This window comes from Patagioenas fasciata, chromosome 16, assembly GCF_037038585.1.
Source record: "Patagioenas fasciata isolate bPatFas1 chromosome 16, bPatFas1.hap1, whole genome shotgun sequence".
Lineage (NCBI taxonomy): Eukaryota > Metazoa > Chordata > Aves > Columbiformes > Columbidae > Patagioenas > Patagioenas fasciata.
The window spans coordinates 9869914-9890052 of NC_092535.1; the positions used below are offsets into that span (position 1 = coordinate 9869914).

General features: G+C 50.8%; 1 protein-coding gene across 6 annotated transcripts in view; it reads left to right on the forward strand.

Annotated features, from left to right (window-relative positions):
* The window catches only part of LOC136108129 (uncharacterized), a 35773-nt gene that overhangs the window by 6950 nt on the left and 8684 nt on the right, over positions 1 to 20139 (forward strand). For 5 of the 6 annotated variants that reach the window (XR_011741532.1, XR_011741533.1, XM_065849678.2 and 2 more), the window contains 19 exons: positions 1577 to 1738; positions 2053 to 2231; positions 2679 to 2861; positions 3416 to 3560; positions 3841 to 3987; positions 4174 to 4404; positions 5134 to 5327; positions 5877 to 6004; positions 6206 to 6375; positions 6852 to 7031; positions 7685 to 7819; positions 8158 to 8301; positions 8744 to 9045; positions 10183 to 10342; positions 11052 to 11364; positions 11779 to 11891; positions 12135 to 12255; positions 15235 to 15389; positions 16550 to 19027. Coding sequence is in view for 4 of the 6 variants with exons in the window: in XM_065849678.2 (XP_065705750.2) it covers positions 1577 to 1738; positions 2053 to 2231; positions 2679 to 2861; positions 3416 to 3560; positions 3841 to 3987; positions 4174 to 4404; positions 5134 to 5327; positions 5877 to 6004; positions 6206 to 6375; positions 6852 to 7031; positions 7685 to 7819; positions 8158 to 8301; positions 8744 to 9045; positions 10183 to 10342; positions 11052 to 11364; positions 11779 to 11891; positions 12135 to 12255; positions 15235 to 15389; positions 16550 to 19027 (5640 nt within the window). In the remaining 2 variants the exon portion in view is untranslated. The remainder of the gene's footprint in view (positions 1 to 1576; positions 1739 to 2052; positions 2232 to 2678; positions 2862 to 3415; positions 3561 to 3840; positions 3988 to 4173; positions 4405 to 5133; positions 5328 to 5876; positions 6005 to 6205; positions 6376 to 6851; positions 7032 to 7684; positions 7820 to 8157; positions 8302 to 8743; positions 9046 to 10182; positions 10343 to 11051; positions 11365 to 11778; positions 11892 to 12134; positions 12256 to 15234; positions 15390 to 16549; positions 19028 to 20139) is intronic. The other variant, XM_071815412.1, reaches the window with a different exon arrangement.

Sequence of the window (20139 nt, forward strand, 5' to 3'; positions counted from 1 at the left end):
TCGATTTGTAGGGGTCCAGCTGGAGGAGCAAATCCCATACAAGTTCTGGATTCATTGGGAGGTTATCGTTCTCACAGTCATGGCTTTCTAGCCCAGGGTTGTCTGGGCCCCAAAGTCCATCATTGGTGTTGAAGACTGAGGAGAAGAAAGCATTAAATGTCTCAGCTTTGTCTATGTCCCTGTTAATAAGATAACCATGCTCATCAGTTAATAGGTCCATGTTATTTCTAGTTTACCTTTTACCATTAATATATTTTTTAAAAGCCTTTTTTATTGTCCTTCACAGTACTGGCCAGATTCAATTCTGATTGAGCTTTGGCAGCGCAGATTTCCTCCCTACAATGGCGAGTAGCATCTCTATAGTGCTCCCATGTTGCCTGACCTTGCTTCCACTGACCATGTCATTTCTTCTTTCACTGTATTTCAAGAAGATCTCTGCTCAAGCAAGCTGTCTTTTTGCCTTGTGTGCTAGATTTTTGGCATTTGGAATGGCCTGGTCCTGTGCTCTTAGTAGGTGGAACTTAAAAAGCAACCAACACCGATAGACCCCAACACCTTCAAAAAGCTTCTTCCTAGAGCATCTTACTAAGTAGTTCTCTGAGCAGCCTGAAGTCTGCTCTCCTCATATCTAGTGTTACCGTCTTGCTGCCAGTTTTAGTTCCATTAGCAAAGATTTTGAACCTGAGGGCTTCGTGGTCGCTGTGCCCAAGGGAGCCACCAGTCGCCACTTGTCCCATGAGACCCTCTCTGTCAGTGAGAATCAAATCTCGGAAGGCACCTTTCTCGGCTGCTTCTTTTAGTACCTGCAGCAAGAAGTTACTGTCCAGATGCTCCAGGAATGTTCTGGACCTGTTGGTGCCAGACGTGTGGTATTCCCAGTTGACATCTGGCAAGTTGAAGTCCCCCAAAAGGACAAGGGCAGATGACTTGGAGGCTTCGCTTAGTTCCTTGAAGAATAACTCATCAGAGTCGTCATCCTGGCTGGGTGGCCTGTAGTAGACACCCATGATGACATCCGCTTTATTTGTCTGACCCTCAATCCTTACCCAGAGGCTCTCAGCTTTGCCATCACCAACTGCCAGCTCCATGCACTCCAGCCACCCTGCTACATACAATGCCACCCCTCACCTCTCCTACCCTGCCTGTCCCTTCTGAAGAGCCTGTAGCATCCATCATGCCACACCAGTCACAGGATTCATCCCACCAGGTTTTACTACTGCCAGTTCTATTGTATTCCTGGGAACAGGCCAAGGCTTCTGGTTCATCTTGCTTGTTCCTCATGCTGTGCTTCACCTTCCAGTCTAAAAAGGAGACCAAAGTCATTCCTGAGAGCTTCAAGACACTGGGTGTTCAAGCAGCCTTGGGCCACTGCACACTTGTTTCTTTGTGGTTTTGTGGCTGTGTGCAGAAATCCCTGGAGCACTTGTGGCCACAGGGACAAGACTTCTTTGTTGACTGAAGAGGTGGGAGAACTGAGTTTTTGGTGACTCGAGGGTGAAGTGGGGGCAAAAGGAGAAATAAATAAAGCAAGCCAAGTAGACTGAGCAGAGCGTAACCGCTTGCTGTGGGCTTTCAGGTGGTGTTGGATGCCAGTGACAGCACGGCCAGCGTGATCTGCCCTGACAGTTCCCAGCAGGCAGAGCCCAGCACCATCCCCTCTGTCCTGAGCTCCGGTGGGGCAGAGCAGGCCTTTGCTTTGGTTCAAGAGGCGCTGGCAAGGAGGCGAGGAGCAACACGGGTGAGAATTTCTACTTGTCTGCAGTGCTGGCCACAGGCTCAGCCGCTCATGCCCCACTTGGCTTGGACACTTTCCATGTCCTTGGCCAGTTCAGCCAGCGTCTTTCCAGCCTTCCCACTCTTGGGACCCTGTTGCCCGGCCCCCCTCCCCAGCTCTGTGTTCTGCCGCTTTGTTCTCCTTGATCTCCACCCCAGCTCCCAGCTTTTGCCTCCATCGGAGCCGTCTCTCTGCTCACTGCTTCTCCCGGCTGTCTGGAGCCGCCTTGGCTGCTCCTCACTGCTTGTTTGTTCTCTTTCCCTGCCCGTTGCTTGCAGGCCCTACGAGAAGAGCTTTCTGCCAGGCAGGACTCCATCGATTCCCTGCTGCAGCAGCACAGGCAGCAGGAAGAGAAGTGCAGGACGCTGCAGCAGAGGCTTGAGCAGCTGCAGGAGGAATGCGCCACGTCCAGCAGCCAGCGGCAGCACCTCCAGTCTCTGGTGGAAGCGCTCAGAAGGTGAGCGTTTCCTCCTCCTCCTGCGGTCCAGAGGCAATCTGCTTCCAGTTCGGGAGCCCAGAGCTGTTCTGGGCAGAGAACTTGCCTGCCCGGCCTCGTGCGTGCCTCTGTTTGGCACCACAGCATCCTCCTGTCGCTGCTTTTCCTGCTCGGCTGTGCCTCCCAAGGCTGGCTGGGTGATTCAGAGCGATGCTGGCATACAAGGCGCCTCTCCTTCGACATGCTGCGTCTGCTTCTGCTCTTTGGGTGCCCTTTCCCGGGCACCGCTTCTCGCTGGCTGAAGGCAGCAGCCTGCCCGCCTTTCTGCTTCCCTCTTCAGTTACCTTGGGAGGGGAAGAGCAAGTTCTTCCTCCCCGTGCTCCCCACAGCTCCATCCTGGGATGAGGAAAACGGGATCTGTGACTCTCCCGGCCTCTTCATTCTTGTAACGGAGCCTTGTCTCTGCAGTGACTGTGCCAACCTGGAGAGAACCAGGGATGAGCTACAGCGGCAGCTGGAAGTAATGGAGCAAGAAGCCTCGCGTCTGCGTCAAAGGAACACGGAGCTGCAGCTGAAGGAAGACTCAGCCCAGGGGGACAAGGTGGAGCAGCAAGAGGCGATGGAGAGAGCACGTCGTGAGCAGGAGCTGCTGTGAGCGTTCAAGCTTTCTTGGGGCAGGGGTGGGCATGGCTGGACCTTAGGGGCCCAGCGCACAAGGCTGAGTTGTGCCTGCTCGTCATTTGCAGCGCAGAAGGGCGAAGGGAGCCCGCGGGCAGGGCTGGCTGCCTGCTGCCATCCAGCAGAGCCGCCTCCGTGTGCTTTGTGCGTGAGCTTCACAGAAATCATTCCCAGCCTGAGCAGAGTCTGTCGTACCCGAAGGAGAACTTTGGCAAGTCTTGGATCCGATGGATCCAAGAGGAGGGGGAGAACTAATAGGCAGGAACCCGTTGAGAGTACCTGAGCCACTTGGAAAGGTTCTGTGATTTCTGGAAGCTTGTTTTACTTTCTCAGTGACAAATGTTTCACCCACATCAATGGCAAAGAGTGATGTGGCTCTGGGCAGGAAATTCCAGCGTTCCTCAGGTGTACATAGAAAGCTGTTGGAAATCCCTCCAACTGCCATATCTGGACATAGTAGGTACTCTTGGTTTGGAGATGACAATGCCTTTAGATTAAGAACTTGTTTGTCTTTCCCTGTCTCCCAGGCTGAAGGACTTTGCTGCGCTCGAAGGAAAACATTCATTATTGCAGAGTGAGCTGGTAGTGGCGAGAGAGACACTGGAGGAGTCACAGCTTCAGAGGGATCTACTGGAGCGAGAGAAACACGAGCTGACCATGGCCCTGGAGAAGGTACAGTCACCTTATTCCTAGGGAGCACCTGTGGGAGAGGGAGCTGTGACAGCAGGACCAGCACCGGTGCTGTTCCTGGCAGGAGAAGACAGGGAAACCGTTGTTGTCCTTCTGGGGAAATGGGGATCAGAGCACACAGGCTCTTTGGGTGTTCAGTCCCCACGTGCTCATTGGGAGCGTGAACTGGGAGCGTGTCAGAGACACCCAGGGGATGGGAGTTGCTGCTGGGAGTCAGGCATTTTCCTGCCCTTGTTGTCACGTTGTTCTTTTGTCTCTGCAGGCCGAGCAGTCGGTGGCAGAGTTGACCAGGACTCAGAAGCAGCTGAGTGTAGAAATAGCTGATCTCCGTGCTGCAGCAGCCAACATGAGCAGTATCAATGAAGCTCTTGCAGTGGAGAAAGTGCAGCTGAACCACCTTGTGCTGCAGGTGAGCAGAGTTGCCAAAGCTCTTGCCAGCTGTTTGTCTCCAGCTGCTGCTGCTTCTCAGCCTTCTTGCCTTCCAGCAGTAGGACTGGCTGGCTGTGCAAATGTTGTTCCTTGTCCTGTCCAAGCCAAAGCTCCTTCCTAGGAAATGTTCCTGTCTTTGATGTGCTCTCTGCTTCTGTGATTGTAGCTGGAGCAAGAGAATGAGGTTGTGTCAGAGAAAGTGGCCGGGCTGGAGAGAACAAGAGTCTGTGAACAGGAGCAGCTGAGCTGGTGTGAAAGAACCAAGGCAGAGCTCTGTGCAGAGAAAGCCCAGCTGGAGCAGCTGCTGCAGAAAGCAGAGGAGCAGCAGGAGGGGCTGCGGGTGCAGCTGAGGAGACTGGCAGAAGAGAAGGAAGAAACCCGAGAGCAGCTCAGTGAGGTGAGACCAAAAAGCTGGTGCTTGTGGGTGGGCGTTTGGCTGCTTGGCTGAGTGAAGCTGTGTCTGCTGGCTGCTGCAGGCTTTGTGTCAAGGAGACACTCGGTAGCCCTGCAGGGCAGGAGGTTTGTTCCCTTCTTTTTGGCACCACATTGATGGCTTGCGGAGCAGCTCTGCAGTTCTCTGCGCTGTCTTCTGCTTCTCTGGATTCTTCTAATCCACCAGTCCGTGTTGGCCTCTTCCGTGGCTTTTGCTGAGCTGCAAAGCGGTGATCGTGTTGTCCATGGATCAGAGCGGGGTGACTCCTGTCACCTGTGACAAAAGAAACAAACTGTGTAGCTCTGAATCCTTTTTTTGAGGCAGAATCCAGTCGGCAGCGGCTGAACATGAGCCGGCGTGTGCCCAGGTGTCCCAGAAGGCCAAGAGCAGCCTGGCTTGTCCCAGCACTGGTGTGGCCAGCAGGAGCAGGGCAGTGACCGTCCCCTGCACTGGGCACTGGGGAGGCCACAGATGGTCCCAGGCAGCCCAGTCTGGCCTTGCACATCACTTGCCAGTGAGTGGGGCCAGCGCCTTTTGGCAGCCCAAGCTCTCGGTGCGGGACCAGCAGCTGCTCTCACACTTGGAGCCCGCGGGACAGGAGCTCTTTCTCCTCCCGCCCACTGGCCAGCGGCGCTGGCTGCTCTGCACACAGCTGCACAGAAAGGGCTCCAGCTGCGGTTTGTCCCGTTCCAGGTGTCCCGGCAGCAAGAGTCGGCCAGCACTGGTCTGGAGCAGTTGCGCCAGGAGTCCTCTCGCCAAGGGCTTGCCCTGGCCAAGGTGTCCGAAGAGAAGGAGGTGCTGGTGCAGGAGAAGGCTGCCCTGGAGCTGCGCCTGGCAGCCGTGGAGCGGGACAGACAAGGCCTTTCCGAGCAGCTGGCAGAGGCCAGGTAAAGGGCGAGGAACCCTGGGCAGGACATGACTTGCTGTCGGGAATTACAGAGCTGGTCAGCATTGCACGGGGCTTTCTTGTGTCCCCTGTGCTTTGTGGATGTTCTCACCTTCCAGGGACAGAACAGGGAAGAATCTTGAGGGGACAAAAACCTGCTTATTGTGTCCCCCTGCAGAGCAATTGGAAGTGCTGATGGGATGCACCTGTGAGCAGAGGTTGGGCTTTTGCTGGCTGGCACAGACGTTGTCAGGAAAACTGCTACCTGTGTGCCATCCATCAGGCAGCAGCCATTTCAGATTTGACTGTCGAGATGAAATTCAGCTGGGCTTGCTGTGTTACGCTGGGTCCTAAGGAAAGCCTGGGTGTTCCCTCAGAGGGACCCGCATTGCTAATTTAAATGGTAGAAATATGTTTGCTGTACATGGGTGTCCATGCAGCCCCTCTTCCGTTCTCAGGGGCAGGGATCTTGAAGCACTTGTCACTGGGATCCCTCCCTGTGGGTGTCAGGAGCAAGAAGCTCATTTCTCTCCGTGTCCACAACCCGCAGGCCGGTGAAGGAGACCCTGGCGCGCAGCCTGTTTGAGGCTCAGCAGCGCGTATCTCAGCTGGAGATCGCCCAGAGTCACCTGGAGATGCGACTTCACACCGTCACGCAGGCCAAGGACGTGATACAAGGTGAGGCCCCATGTGTTTTGTTTCTGGTGATCCCCTGCGTAGACAAGATGGTATAAAACCAGCTCTCTGTCCGCAGTGCTTGTGAGGAGTGAATGAGCTGGAACAGACCCCTCCAGCACTGAAACTCCAAGGGCTGAGGTCAGTAAGGCCAGAACCAGGGTCTGGGTAGACTCTGACTCTTGCCACTTGTGGGGTTTGCAGGGGAAGTGAAGTGTCTTCAACGTGAGCTGGAAGCAGAGAGATCTCTCCTGAGGCAGGAACGGGAGAACGCGGCACAACAGCTCTTGCGGAGAGAACGGCAGCATGACGATGCCCTCAGACTTCAGCAGAGCGATCACGAAGCAGAAATACAGAGGCTCCTGCAAGACCTGGTAGGAAACAAGAGATGTTGAATTCCTCAAGCAAGCTCGGTCGGCTGGCTTTAGCAGAGGAACGGCCCGAGGTGTGAAATGGCAGCAACCGCGTGTCGCAGGCCGCACGTTGCCAGGCCAGCAGCAGAGCCGATGGCTCGTACTCGAAGGCACGTGGAGCCCACAGGACTGTGCTGGGACAGGAAATGCAGCCACAGATGGAGCGTGGGCGTGAGACAAGTTCAAGGGCAGGTTGGGGGTCCCACCCAGAGCGTGGCAGCACAGGGGGGCTCTTACCAGCCTCCCGTCTCCCATGGGGCAGAGTCCTGACCCTCCTGCCAGCTGTAGTCACGGGAACTTTGTTCCTTTCTTGCTGCCCTTTTTTGGTGGACAGAGGGGTTTTCTTTGGGTCTGAACCCCAAAGGAGGGTGAAGCTTCCCATGTTCAGAGGAGCTTGGCTGGGGCTCCATCCTGAAGCGTTTTCCTCCCGTCCTCAGGCACGCGCACGGGAAGGGCACCAGTCAGAGCTGCAGGAGCTGCTGGAGCGATGGCAACAGGAGAAGGCAGAGACAGAGAGGGAGCACGAGAAGCAGCTGGTGGACATGGAGCAGAAAGTTGCTGCTGTGGAAGCTCAACGACAAGAGGAACAAACCAGATGTGAAAATGCCGAGCGAGAGGTAAAGGCTGCGAAAGGAGAATTGGTGTGTTTTTGTGAGGCTGGAGCTGTGGGAGATGGCTGGGGCCACTGGCAGCGCTTGTGTCCTGCCCAAGGTCCTGTGTGCAGGGTGCCTGGGGACAGCAGAACCCCCAGCTGTGTCTGCAGGTACTGACAGGACAGGGCAGTACTCAGAGATGACCGTGTGTACCTGGAATGGCAGTTCTGATCCAAACTCTACTGAGTACCATAAAACTGAACTCATTTTCACCCAACCCCACTCACAATCCATGAGTTTTCTGAAGGAGCTCTGGCTGCAGCCCTCTGGCAGCCTTGAATTTTCTCTGCTGCTGATGGGGGGCAAAAGCTGCCATGGAAGGGCAAACAGGAGCAGCAGCAGATGAGGGATCCCCTCACCAGCAAGGCGAGACACTTGAGAAATGCCATGTGTTTTCCTGTGAGTTGACTAAGAGTTTGTTGAAGATTCAGTTCCAGAGGGACCCTGTTTATCCTGCCAATGTCCTTTAGGAAGCTGCATCTCCCCGTGGGCAGAGAACGACCCAGGAGAGCAGCAGCACCGCGCCTGGAGAACATGTGAGCCCATTGGCCTTGGAGTCTTGGCACAGACCTTTTGTGAGGGAAGTTTAAACCTGTCTGCTCTTTATTTCTGTGCAGGTCGTGCTGGAAAAGGAGCGTGAGAAGAATTCTTTACTGGAGCTGCTTCGCCAGACTCAGGGAGAGCTCACAGACGCCTGCCAGCGGGTAGAGCAGCTCAGGCAGCAGATGGAAGAGCAGGGAGAGAAGGGGCAGGTGAGTCCGCCTGCTCGGGGGGTTGAAGGAACAGGCCCTTGGCAACTGAGCGTGAGCTGAGAGGGGCTGAGAGAGCCAGGGAAGAGAGGGAAAGGCAGCAGGAAGGACAGAAAAGCTCAGTGCTGGGACTGAGCAGGCAAGGACTACTGCAGGCACTGAAAGCACAGAGCCTGGTCAGCTCCAGAGAAGAGCAAGAGGAAGGAAGGGTGACAGTGCAAGCAGCGCTGGGTAGAAAAGCAGAAAGAAGCAGCTGAATGAATGGGATTTTGAGACAGGAAGAGAAAAAAGCTGGACCTGATGGCAGGTCCTAGTAACTTGCTCTCCATTTGTGTTCACAGAATGTCACAGAAAAGCTGCAAGCAGAGCTGGAGGAAGCTCAGAGCAAGATCGGGGCAATGGAGAAGAGGCACGAGGTAGAATTCCAAACCGCCAAAGAGGAAATGAAAGTCCTTCTGCAGCAGAGGGATGCTCTACAAAAACAGGTGACTGAGGCAGCAGTAGATACTCTGGTTATCAAGCAGGTGGTCTGTCCACTTTTTGCCTTCTCGTCACAGAGCAGCAGGCTGACGGGGCAATCCCTCTGCCTGCACCGGCCCGTGGTCTCCATCTCAGCTGGTCTGAAGGAGACTCGCTGGTCAGGTGAATCTCAGCTGCTGCCCTGGGCAGACGGGCTGGTGCATTTGCTTGTGCCAGAGATCATCAAAATGGATTTCTGCTGGCCTGTTACTTCTGGGCTTGTTTTTTAAGGTGTTTTTTTAGATGAACGTGGTGACCCACTTAGATGTTTAAGCAAGTCAGCTCTATCCGTTGTGAATCTGGTATTGTCAAGACAGGGTAAAATTTGAAGTTTTTCTTTCCCTGTCCTCACAGTACATGATATGGCTGACAGTGGCAAGCTGTAGTCTTTGTTATGTTTTATTTTAGGTGGAAGAGTTGAAATCTCAGCTGGCAGCCTCCGAAGAGACCCAGCAAGTGATTGGCTGCAAAGCTCAGCAAGATCTGAGTGAGGCACAGGAACTGTCAAGGCAGAAGGTGCTGGAGGTTGAGCATCTCCAGAAGATCCTGGAGGAGAAAAGGAGTCAGTGGGAGGAGGCAGAACATCAGAACAAGGAACTGCAAGTGCGTCTGCGGTCCTTGGAGGGGGAAAAGAGTCGATGGGAAGAAGTAGAGCGTCACAACATGGAATTTCAGGCTTCGTTGAAGGTTCTAGAGAGTGACAAAGCCAGGTAGATGAAAGCACTTGAGACTCTCCATTCTGTTTAGTGGATTCCTTCTTTCAGATCGTTGCGTTTACAAGTGGCTCTGGCAACATTTCCTACAAAGCAGAGTTCTGAACTATCCATGCAGATGTGTTTCATTCTCTGGATGTTGTCTTTTGTTTTGTTTTCCTTTAATCCTGTACTTACAGTTTTTCTGAAGAAATGGCTTTTGGAGTAGTCCTTTCCTTAAAAGGAGGTGTTCTTTTGTTAGTTCAGCATGTTAATACTGTTACATGAGGCTTGCAGGAGTTTCAAACCTGAAACACACCAGAGGAGATGGGATGAGCTGCAGTATAATGAGCTAGATAGATCCATCAGTTCCACCTTGGGTCCAGTAAACTTTGAACATTTGGGATCTGTATCCGTCTTCCATCCTGATCCCTTTGCTTGGCAGAAGCCATCCTAAACCCATGATTTTGAACTAAGCCAGATGCCCCTGTGAATGTGCCATCTGTTTCCTCATTCCTCAAAAGAGCCTCAACAGTTACAGATGCTACTGACTGTCCAAGGAATGCAAGAAGAGCAAGTGTAGGTAGGTGACTTCACCTGGTGAAGTCCTGCCACTCTTCAACACAGATCTGCATTGAAGCAGAGAAATAAAAGGCACCGCACTCTTGCTTCACCTGTGAGGTATCCTGCATCCTCCAAACCTCCATCACCAATTCTGGTATCAGCCTTTGTTTCTCTAGTTACATCTGATGTAACTCCCCAAAGATCACCTTGCTGTCAGTTACTGCTGTTCCTATCAGGACACACGGGCAGCGGAAGAAAATGTCTCTTCATTATTGACAAAACCTCCCCCTTGGAGTCTCATTAATCAACAGAAACATTTTCCTCTTCCCCAATGTCTTCATTTCAAGACTTTGTTATGTTTATATTCACACTCCCATTTCAGAAAAGATAGGGTATTTAACCAGTAATTCACTTTTCTTTGTCGTGGGCACACGATGGGGTGTGACTGGCAGCTTGGCACAGGGCTGAACAAGCAGCCTCTTTGTTTAGACAAACCTCATCAGACAAAGCAATTTCCTCCTTGGTGCTGGAAGTCTTATGAGTTTATTAAATGTTCTATCATGCAGTAATGAGTTGCATGCTCTCTTTCAGGCTGACTCGGTCTCTGGAAGAGAAGGAACTGAGCCTCAGAACCCTGGAAGAAAACAGCCTTGCCCAGCACAATGAGGTTTCTCAGCTTCTTTCTGCTCTTCACCAGGCTCAGCAGCTCCATTCAGACCACAGAAGAGAAATACAAGAGCTCAACAACCAGGTGACTTACAGCATTCTCTTCTCCAGGGACAGAATACCACCTTCAGCTTGTAGACCCCAACTTGTTTCCCCTCCCAACAACATAGGCTCCTTCTGTGTTCTGCCCAGAGACTCTGCACATTTAGATCAAGGCTGGATCTGCTCTGTTCTGCCTGTTGTCCCCTGTTCTCTTGTGGTTCACAGCATTAAAGCTCCTTTGGAGCTTCTCAGTGTCTGTTACAAATGTCGTCCCCAGATGGTGTTTCTGCCTCTGTTGGGCACTGGCCGATCTGGTGAAACAGAAGCAGTTATCAGTCTGTGGAAGGCACTTCGTCTCAGCCAGTTCCTCTGTCACCTTGCAGATGCACCAGAAAGGGTGCCGATTGTCCCCCACCCATCCCTGGCAGCCCCGCTCTCCATGCAGAGATGCTCAATCTGCCACCTCACCCTGCCCACCACCCACCCTCACCCTCTTCTCTCACACAGATACCCACCCTCCCCTCTACCTTCATTTTTGAGGTTGGAAAGCAGGAAAGACAGACAGTTCAACCATTCTTTTAGGAATGGGGAAACTTCCTTTTGTCTCCTTAAGCCACCAAATACCTGTTTCTAGCTTATTTTGCCCAGCTTGAATCCTTGTCTTGGTGCCTTCCGTTTCCTGTGTGGTTTTTGCTTGAAGGAATTTCTCCTTCGTTGCGCTGTCCCTGAGGTTCCATGCATCTGTGTTACAGGTGCAGTCACTGCAGGATGTGGTTTTGGAGAAGGAGGCTGCCCTGGCAACTCGAGAGAAGCAGCTGGTACAGGATCTGGAGGAGTCCCGAGCAGGCGAACAGTGCTTGAGGGACTCTTTGCGCATGTTGGAGGCTGAGATGTCTGATCTACATTTGAGGCTTTGTAGTGCAGAGAACAGAGCGAAGGCGTTGGCCACAGCGTGCCAGCAGGCGGACAGTGCCCACCAGGAAGCCCGATCGCAGCTGAACAAGCTGCGCTTGGTTCTGCACCGCATGATCTGTGACAGCAGAGACTCAGTCACTGAGAGTTCAGGCAAGTGTGGGAGGCGGATGAACACGTCTCTAGAGCACAGACAGGAGAGCAGGCGGAGGGAGGAGTGGTTCTTTGTTATCCTGATATGATAGATGCTGACTCAAGCCTTGGGAAGTCTGGAAAGCCTGACATCCCTGCAGAGAGACAAGTCCATGTTTGCACATGGAGAAATGACCAGCATCAAAATGAAATAGGGCACAAGTCACATCAGTCATACGGCATGCACGTTCTTCCTTGGGGCAGCGCTGACAGTAGTGGTCATCAGAATAACGTTAGCCTGTGGCACATGTTTTGCTGTAATGTGAGCTCTAGAATGATGTCAAAGGCACTGCCACCTCCTCCTGGATATAGAGCAGCCTTGTTTGCTGGACACCTTTCCATTAAAGCTTGGAACAGAATGGCTTCTTTCTTCAGAACAGGGTGATGTTTCTCAGGCCGGGGGCCTCCCTGCAGAGCTCACAGTGGACAGAGTTGCAACAGCCCTACAAGACCTGCGTCAGCACCTGAAGCAGACTCAGCAAGATCTGGTAACGTGTATCTAGCGCACCCAGAAATCCAGTCCTGCTGGACTGAACAGACAGGCCGAGAGCCCAAGCCAGAGCGGGTGTAAATTCTCGGAGGTCACATTGGCTTGCCATGGGGAGAAGGGACAATCCTGATCACATATACCATTACTGTCCAGCTGCCCCCTCCCACCTTGGCCTTAGTGTTTGTGCCTCTTTGTCTCCTGCCAGCAGTGGCTCTGGGAGATGATTCTTCTCTTCTTGCAGGATGATGCAAGGCAGAAGATACAGGACTTGGAGCTGGAACTGAGCAAGAGACAAGAGGAGAGGGACCATTTGAGTGCCCAGAGTCAGGAGCTGCAGACACAGCTGGCTCAAAGCCGGGAAGGTACAGCTTCTACTTTCCAACCTGCTGGCCCTGTCCTTTCTCAGCAGCAGGATCTCTGATAACACACAGTGGAAAAGTGCAGTGCCTGGAGATGGGAAGAGGAGAAGAAAGATGCAGTGGCTGGCAGTGCACCCAGCTGTGCTCCTGGTGATCCACGTGCCCAGGTGGTGCCTTTCGGGTCGCGTGTCACTGCTCTGTAGGTGCAGCTTGATGCCTCACAGCATCTTCCCTCCATATGCTCTTTTTGAGCACCAAGTTGCCAAAAGCCGTGTTTTTATTGACTTCCTTTGCCTCCTACACGGCGGATTCACAGAATGTTAGTTCAGTGTTGAGCTCCTGTGTTAACTGCATCGCTTCCGCTGCTGCTTTTCCTGGTTCTCTGGTCCCTAGTGCTACTGCATCTTTCTTACGTGTTTTCTTGCTGATATTGATTTGGTGTCTGTTCCCTAGCCACTTCTTTCTTATGCCTTTGCTAACGTGTTCACACTTCGTTTATCTGTAAACAGCTTTTCACATGTAGTCACCTCTTCCTCTCCAGGCCATCCCAGAGCCTCTGGGGCTATTGGCCTCTCTATATCACCTCTGGACAGGCATCCCTGCTCCTTCCTCTCTCACTGCTTTCCCACTCTCCACATCAGGATGGTTTTCCTTGTCTCAGACGACAGGAACAGGGAGGTGCGGGCTTGGCTCATTGCCTTCCCCACAGGCTCTTGCCTGCTCATGTCGCGCCTTTACCTGTTCAGTATTTCTTTAAGATCCCTCTCTGAGATGGAACTGCTGATCATTTTTCAAACTCTTTACAGGAGAGTTTTCCAGGCTTTAGATCATCACTTTTTTCTGGAACATATGTAGTTTTTACTACATACGTTACATATTATAACAGCTTCTGTGCTTCAAATTCTGCCGCTGGATGGATCCTGCCTGTCCAATTAGTTCTTTCCCTCTTTAGTTCCCGTCAGTTAGTTTCAGCTATTAGTTTAGTTTTAGATCCTGTCTATCTGTAGTCCTTCTGGTTTCAGGTCTGGCATGATGCTCCATTGTTCTTGCCTTGCTGTTGTCCTCGTATCACTGAATATTTCCTTTCTTCTTTTTTTCTGCCAGTGCACAACATATTCCCCTAGCATTATATTGGACAAATACCAAAGTGCATCTTCAAGCACAACATTGACTTCTTTCCTCTAACATCTCTTGAGTCTTCCTGGTCAGTTAACGGTGTCATAGTCAGTCTTCACTTTTGCTTATTTCCCTTTAGGACACCAGATCTGACTCTCACCTATTGTCTCTGTCCTGGTTTCATCTATGTTGCTTCAACCTGCTTCTAACACTGTGGGTGATGTGCTGCCGCACCCTTCACAGTATCACACAGTATCACAGTATGATTGGGATTGGAAGGGACCTCAAAAGTTCATCCAGTCCAATCTCCCTGCTAGAGCAGGAACACCCAGATGAGGTTACACAGAAACATGTCCAGGCGGGTTTGAATGTCTCCAGGGAAGGAGACTCCACAACCCCCCTGGACAGCCTGGGCCAGGCTCTGGCACTCTCACTGAAAAGAAGTTTTTTCTCAAATTTAAGTGAAACCTCTTGTGTTCCAGCTTGATCCCATTACCCCTGGTCCTATCATTGTTTGCCACCGAGAAGAGCCTGGCTCAGTCCTCGTGGCACTCATCCTTTATATATTTATAAACATTAATAAGGTCCCCCCTCAGTCTCCTCCAAACTGAAGAGACCCAGCTCCCTCAGCCTTTCCTCACAAGGGAGATGCTCCACTCCCTTAATCATCTTTGTTGCCCTACGCTGGACTCTCTCCAGCAGTTCCCTGTCCTTCTGGAACTGAGGGACCCAGAACTGGACACAATATTCTAGATGGGGTCTCACCAGGGCAGAGTAGAGGGGAAGGAGAACCTCTCTGACCTACTGACCACCCCCTTCTAACCCACCCCAGGTACCATTGGCCTTCCTGGCCACAAGGACCCAGTGCTGGCTCATGGTCATCCTGTTGTCCACCAGGATCCCAGGTCCCTTTCCCCTACACTGCTTTCTAATAGGTCATTCCCCAACTTACACTGGAACCTGGCGTTGTTCCTGCCCAGATGCAGGACTCTACACTTTCCCTTGTTAAATTTCATCAGGTTATTCCCCACCCAACTCTCCATCCTGTCCAGGTCCCGCTGGATGGCAGCACAGCCTCTGGCGTGTCAGCCACTCCTCCCAGCTTGGTGTCATCAGCAAACTTGCTGATAGTATGCTCAATTCCCTCGTCCAGATCGTTAATGAATATATTGAATAATATTGGCCCCAGTACTGACCCCTGAGGCACTCCACTAGATACTGACCTCCAACTGGACTCCGCACCATTGACCACCACTCTCTGGCTTCTCTCTTTAAGCCAGTTTGCAACCCACCTCACTACTCTATTGTCCAGACCACACCTCCTCAATTTAGCTGTGAGGATGCTATGGGAGACTGTGTCAAAGGCTTTACTGAAGTCAAGGTAGACCACATCCACCGCTCTGCCATCATCCATCCACCTTGTTACATTCTCATAAAAGGCTATGAGGTTAGTCAAGCATGACTTACCTTTGGTAAAGCCACGCTGACTGCCCTTAATAACCCTCTTATTCTTGATATGCCTTGAGATGGCACCAAGGAGAAGCCGTTCCATTACTTTCCCAGGGACGGAGGTGAGGCTGACCGGTCTATAGTTACCCAGGTTCCTCCTTCTTGCCCTTTTTGAAGCCCTGGCCTTTCAACAGGCAGAAGAGCAAACATGTTTTTTGTCTTCTTCTAACACTTTCATTCTTCTTTTTTTCTCTGCCTGAAAGTTTCCTTTATTTATGTCTGCTTTGAGAGTCATTGTGGGCTGAGGGCCTGGAAAATACAGACAGACAGTTAAGAAAATGGTGTTTTATCTGTAGGAGGCAAATCAGTTCAGTTTTGCTTTGCTTTTCACCTTCTCTTTCACCTTTACTGCTTCAGAGACACAGATGGCAGAACGCAAGAAGAACTCTCTAGAAGCTGCCTTGCAGGAAGAGGCTGCTGCTCTAAAGGAGGCGACTGTGACCCTACATCAAGAGATGGCATCTTTGGAAAGGAAACTCGAGAGCACTGAGAAGCAAAGAAAGGATGTCCTGGTGAGGCTGGCAGATGCTGTAAAGGACCGTTTCTTACATAATTTTTGGCCTTCTGTTAATAAGCCTAAGGAGCAGCTTTTTTGCAGTGGAGAGCTTGTTTTGGGTGGTCGTGTACAGGTTCTGTCCAAATCTTAGAAGCTACAGAGTACTCCGATGCTGACCAAGTTTCCTCCATTGTCCCCTTCCTTCCACTCATCATTCCTTGTTTCCCAGACTGTTGCTTTCCTGCCAGGCCCTGGAGCTGAGCTAGCAGGGTCATCACCTTGGGAAAGAAAACAGTCATAAAGGAAAGGTCATGAAGATGACCAGTGTCACAGACTATGTGGAGACACCACAGACCGTGAAAAGGGCAGAAGAATATAGTTTATACCAGTGGTTGTTTTTTGGTTTCGCTTTTCCAATTGTGTTCTTCTGAAGAAGTGGAAAAAGATACCCTAGTCATAAAAACTCAGTTATGATTCAGGGTGTTTATTTTCCTCAGTTCTGAAGATTTCTGCCCTTAAAGCTTAAGTCCAAGTAATTTTCAAACTTGTCTCTATTTACATTGCATGGTTTGGGCATTTATTTGTGTCCAAATCCCTAGTTAGATTTCTACATATCTGGATCTGGAAAAAGGGGGGAGAAGACAAAGTTTGCTAATAATAGAAAGCTGTTCAACATTGCCCAGCTGAGAGCAGACAGTAAGGAAATAATACAGAAATTTGAAAAACAAGAAGTGCAGATCCAGCTAATTATGTATGTCTGCCAGGGGAAAACCAGTCCTGATTTCAAACGCAGAATGACAGAGTGTGATCTGGCCATTACTCCTTCAAGGGGGGACAGTGGGGTTCTAGAGGATGGTGCCACGAAACCTCCACACAGTGGAGGGCCAAACAAACCCCCCCAAAATGCACTAAAGTGCATCCTGGCTTCGGCTCAGGCGGCTCCTCCGCAGCAGAACACACTGGAGCTGGGAGGGTCAGGGAAGGGCACAGAGGAAGGTGGGACGGGCTGAGCGAGCTGGGAAAGCCGGAGCTGGAGGTGCAGGAAAGGTCTGAACACCCCGAGAGGCAGGAGAGAGCAGGCAGCCCTGGGCTGGCACTGTCCAGGAGTGCAAACCCAGTAGGAAAAGCAAACACCGACAGGTGGAATGACTTGATCTTTGTCTTGCTGTTTTGCAGCATGAACGGGACAGGCTGGAAGCAGTTAAAGAAAAGCTGGTATGGGAGAGAGAACGTCTCCAGGAGTCAGTCAAAGCCTCTGAGAGCCAAGCAAACACAGCAACAGATATGAACCACTGCCTTGAACAAGAACTTCAAACTACTTTGTCTATCTTAAAAATGAAAAATGAGGAGGTGGAAATGCAGTGGCAGAAAATGCGGATGCTGCAGCAAGAGGCAGCAGAGGGAAAAGCTTTGCAGGAGACTCTCACTCATGTGACTGGTGTCCTGTCAGAGAGGGAGGGAGAAACACAGTTGTACCGGGAACAGGTGAGAATGCTGGAAAAGCAGAAAGAAATGCAGAGAACTGCTCTTGATCAGGTTATGAAGGACATGGCAGAGAAAAACCAGCAGGTGCAATCCCAGCAAGACCAGATCCGGGAGCTGGAGAAGCAGCAGGAGCTGCAGAGGACTGTTGTAAGTGAGATGAGCAAAGAGCTGGAGGAGAGAGAGCAGGAGATCAGATCCCAGCAAGAACTGATAGCGGAGCTGGAGAAGCAATTAGGATTGCAGAGGACTGCTGTCAGTAAAATGACCAAAGAGCTAGAGGAGAGAGACCAGGAGATCCAATTCCAGGAGGGGAGAATAATGATTCTAGAACAACATGGTGCATCACAAGTGAAAAATCTGCTTGTGGATCTTGATCATATGAAAGAAAACTTGAAGATAAAAAATTCAGAGCTTACATCTCTGACTCAGCGGATTCAAGAACTGGAAGCAGAGGGAGAACAGGCAAAATCTCTGCACACAAACCTTGAACACCTGAGGGCAGTTCTTAAGGACAGAGAGAGCGAGTGTGATTCTCAAAGGGATCAGTTAAGACTCCTGCAGCAGTACAGAGAACAGCAAGAGGAGCGCCTGCAAGAGCTTCATGGTCAAGTAGAGAAGATGACACTTTCTTTAGCTAAAAAAGATGAAGAACTTGAGTCACAACAAAAGCAAAGCCAGGAAGCTGCACAAGTCATGGAAATGCAGTTAAGGACTGTCCATGACCAACTGGAGCAGACCTTAGAAACCTTAAAAGAAAAGGACAGACTCATAGACATCCAAAAGCAACAAAGAAGGAGCTATGAGGAAAAAACAGAAAAACAGACGAATGTCTTACACAGAGACATAGAATGCACTAAGGCAATACTGAAAGAAAAGGATTTCCTGATTCAATCTCAGAAGGAAGTGATTGAGACCCTCCAAAATCAAGAACAAGACTCTGAAAAGCAGAAGGAAATTCTGCAGCATCTTCAAGTGGCGCTAAAGGAACAAGAGCAAGAAATGTTATCGCTTAGAAAGCAATGTGAGGCATACAAGGAAAAGGAGAAAGAGCATGAAGGTGAGCAAAGAAATCTTCAAGCAGCACAACTGACTCTAAAAGAAAGAGAAAGCAAGATAGAGGTTCTGGAGGGGGCTGTCTCTAAGCTTCAGCAGGAAAAGGAGGAGGCAGTTATGCAGACCAAAACCATAAGGCAAAAATTAGAATGTGCTGAATCTTCTTTAGAAGCTAGAGATCAGGTGATAGTGTCTTTGCAAGAACATGTCCGGGACCTTCAAGAGCAGAAGGAGTTGAAAGGCAAGCAGGCTAAGAGTCTGCAGCAGGATCTAGACAAAATGAGCCAAATAGTGAAGGAGAACTGTTTGGAGTTCCTTCAGCAGACAGAGCAAATTAACATGTTCCAGCTTTGTGAAGAAAACATGAAAATAGCTCTAACATCATGCCAGAAGCAAGTCAATCTGCTTGAGGAAGTGATGAGGAAGAGGGATGAAGACAATGAAGAAGAACTGAACACCCTGCAGAATCTCCAGGTCAGGCTAAGCCAGAAGACTGAAGAGGTTAGACACCACAGAGAGCAGGAGAAGCTCCTGGGAGAAGTCTGCCCTGAGAGGGGACAAGAGACCAAGGTTCAAGGTGAGCAAAGAGAATTAGAAGAGGAATGGGAAGAACTCCAGCATGTTCAACAGACTCTTCCAAAGAAGGATGAAAAGCTCAAGCACCAGAGAGACAGGGTCAGGTATTTAGAGGAGACTCTGAAGGGGAGAGAACAAGAGCTTAGGATGCAGAGTGACCTCCTGAAACAATTAACATCAGCTCTGCAATGGAACGATGATGGGGAGACCTTGAAGAAACAAATCCAGAGACTCCAAAAGTGGGAGGAAGAGGAGGCAGAGAAGAGGCAAGTTGTCCAGGAGAGAGACAGTCTCTTGAGAAGGCAGAAGGAGCTGACCCAACAGCTGGAAGAGGAGAGGAAAGCAAAGGGGGAAGAACTGGAGCGTGTGGCTGCTCTTTTGAAGCAGACGGAAAGCAGAGAACTGGAATGGCAGGAGAAGGCACGAGCACTGACTCTCGCCCTCAGCAGGAGTGAAATGGCCACTGGGACTCTGAGGGCAGAAGCAGCCATCCTGCACAATATGGTTTCAGAGAGGGACACGGACCGGTTTCATCATCAGGTAGGCACTTGAGGGACCACCAGCCAACTGAAATGTCTCTCAAGGATTCTAAAGATGGTTCCCATAAAGACATAGGAATATATATTCCTGTCAAAACTCAGGTGGAACAATGATGTTTATGTGATGTGTAAAAAGGAACAGACCACCTGGGAGGAATATAAGGTGGCCATTAGAATAGGCAGGGATGTGGCGAGGAAAGCCAACCTCCGCTTGGAATTAAATCCCTCCAGGGATGTCAAAGACAACAGGAAGGGCTTCTTCCAGTACACCAGCAGCAAAAGGACAGTTAGGGAAAACGTAGGTGCGCTGCTGAATGAGGAGGGTGTCCTGGTGACGGGTAACACAGAGAAGGCAGAGTTACTGAATGCCATCTTTGCTTCCATCTTTAATGCTTTAATGCTAAAAAAGGCCCTCAGGAATCCCAGACCCTAGAGATAGGAGAGAAAGTCTGGTAAAAGGAAGACTTTTGCTTGGCTGAGGAGGATCAGGTTAGGGATAGTTTAGACAATCTGGACATCCACAAATCCATGGGCCCCAATGGGATGCACCCACGAATGCTGAGAGAGTTGGCAGATGTTATTGCAAAGCCACTCTCCATCATTGAAAGGTCTTGGAGAACAGGAGAGGTACTTGAGGACTGGAGGAAAGCCAGTGACACTCCAGCCTTCAAAAAGGGAAAGGATGACCCAGGAAACTACAGGCCAGTCAGTCTCACCTCCAACTCCAGAAAGGTGATGGAACAACTTATTCTGGACGTCATTTCCAAGCATATAGAGGAAGCTAAGGTTATCAGGAGTAGTCAGCATGGGTTCACCAAAGGCAAATCATGCTTGACCAAACTGATAGCCTTCTATGATGGCATGACTGGCTGGGGAGATGAGGGAAGAGCAGTGGACATTGTCTACCTTGACTTCAGCAAGGCTTTTGGCACTGTCTCTCACAACATCTTCAGAGACAAGCTCGGGAAGTATGGGCTGGACGAATGCATGGTGAGGTGGATCAGGAACTGGTTGGATGGCAGAGCTCAGGGGGTTGTGATCAATGGTGCAGGGTCTGCTTGGAGGCCTATAATTACTGGGGTTCCCCAGGGGTCAGTGTTTGGTCCAGTCCTG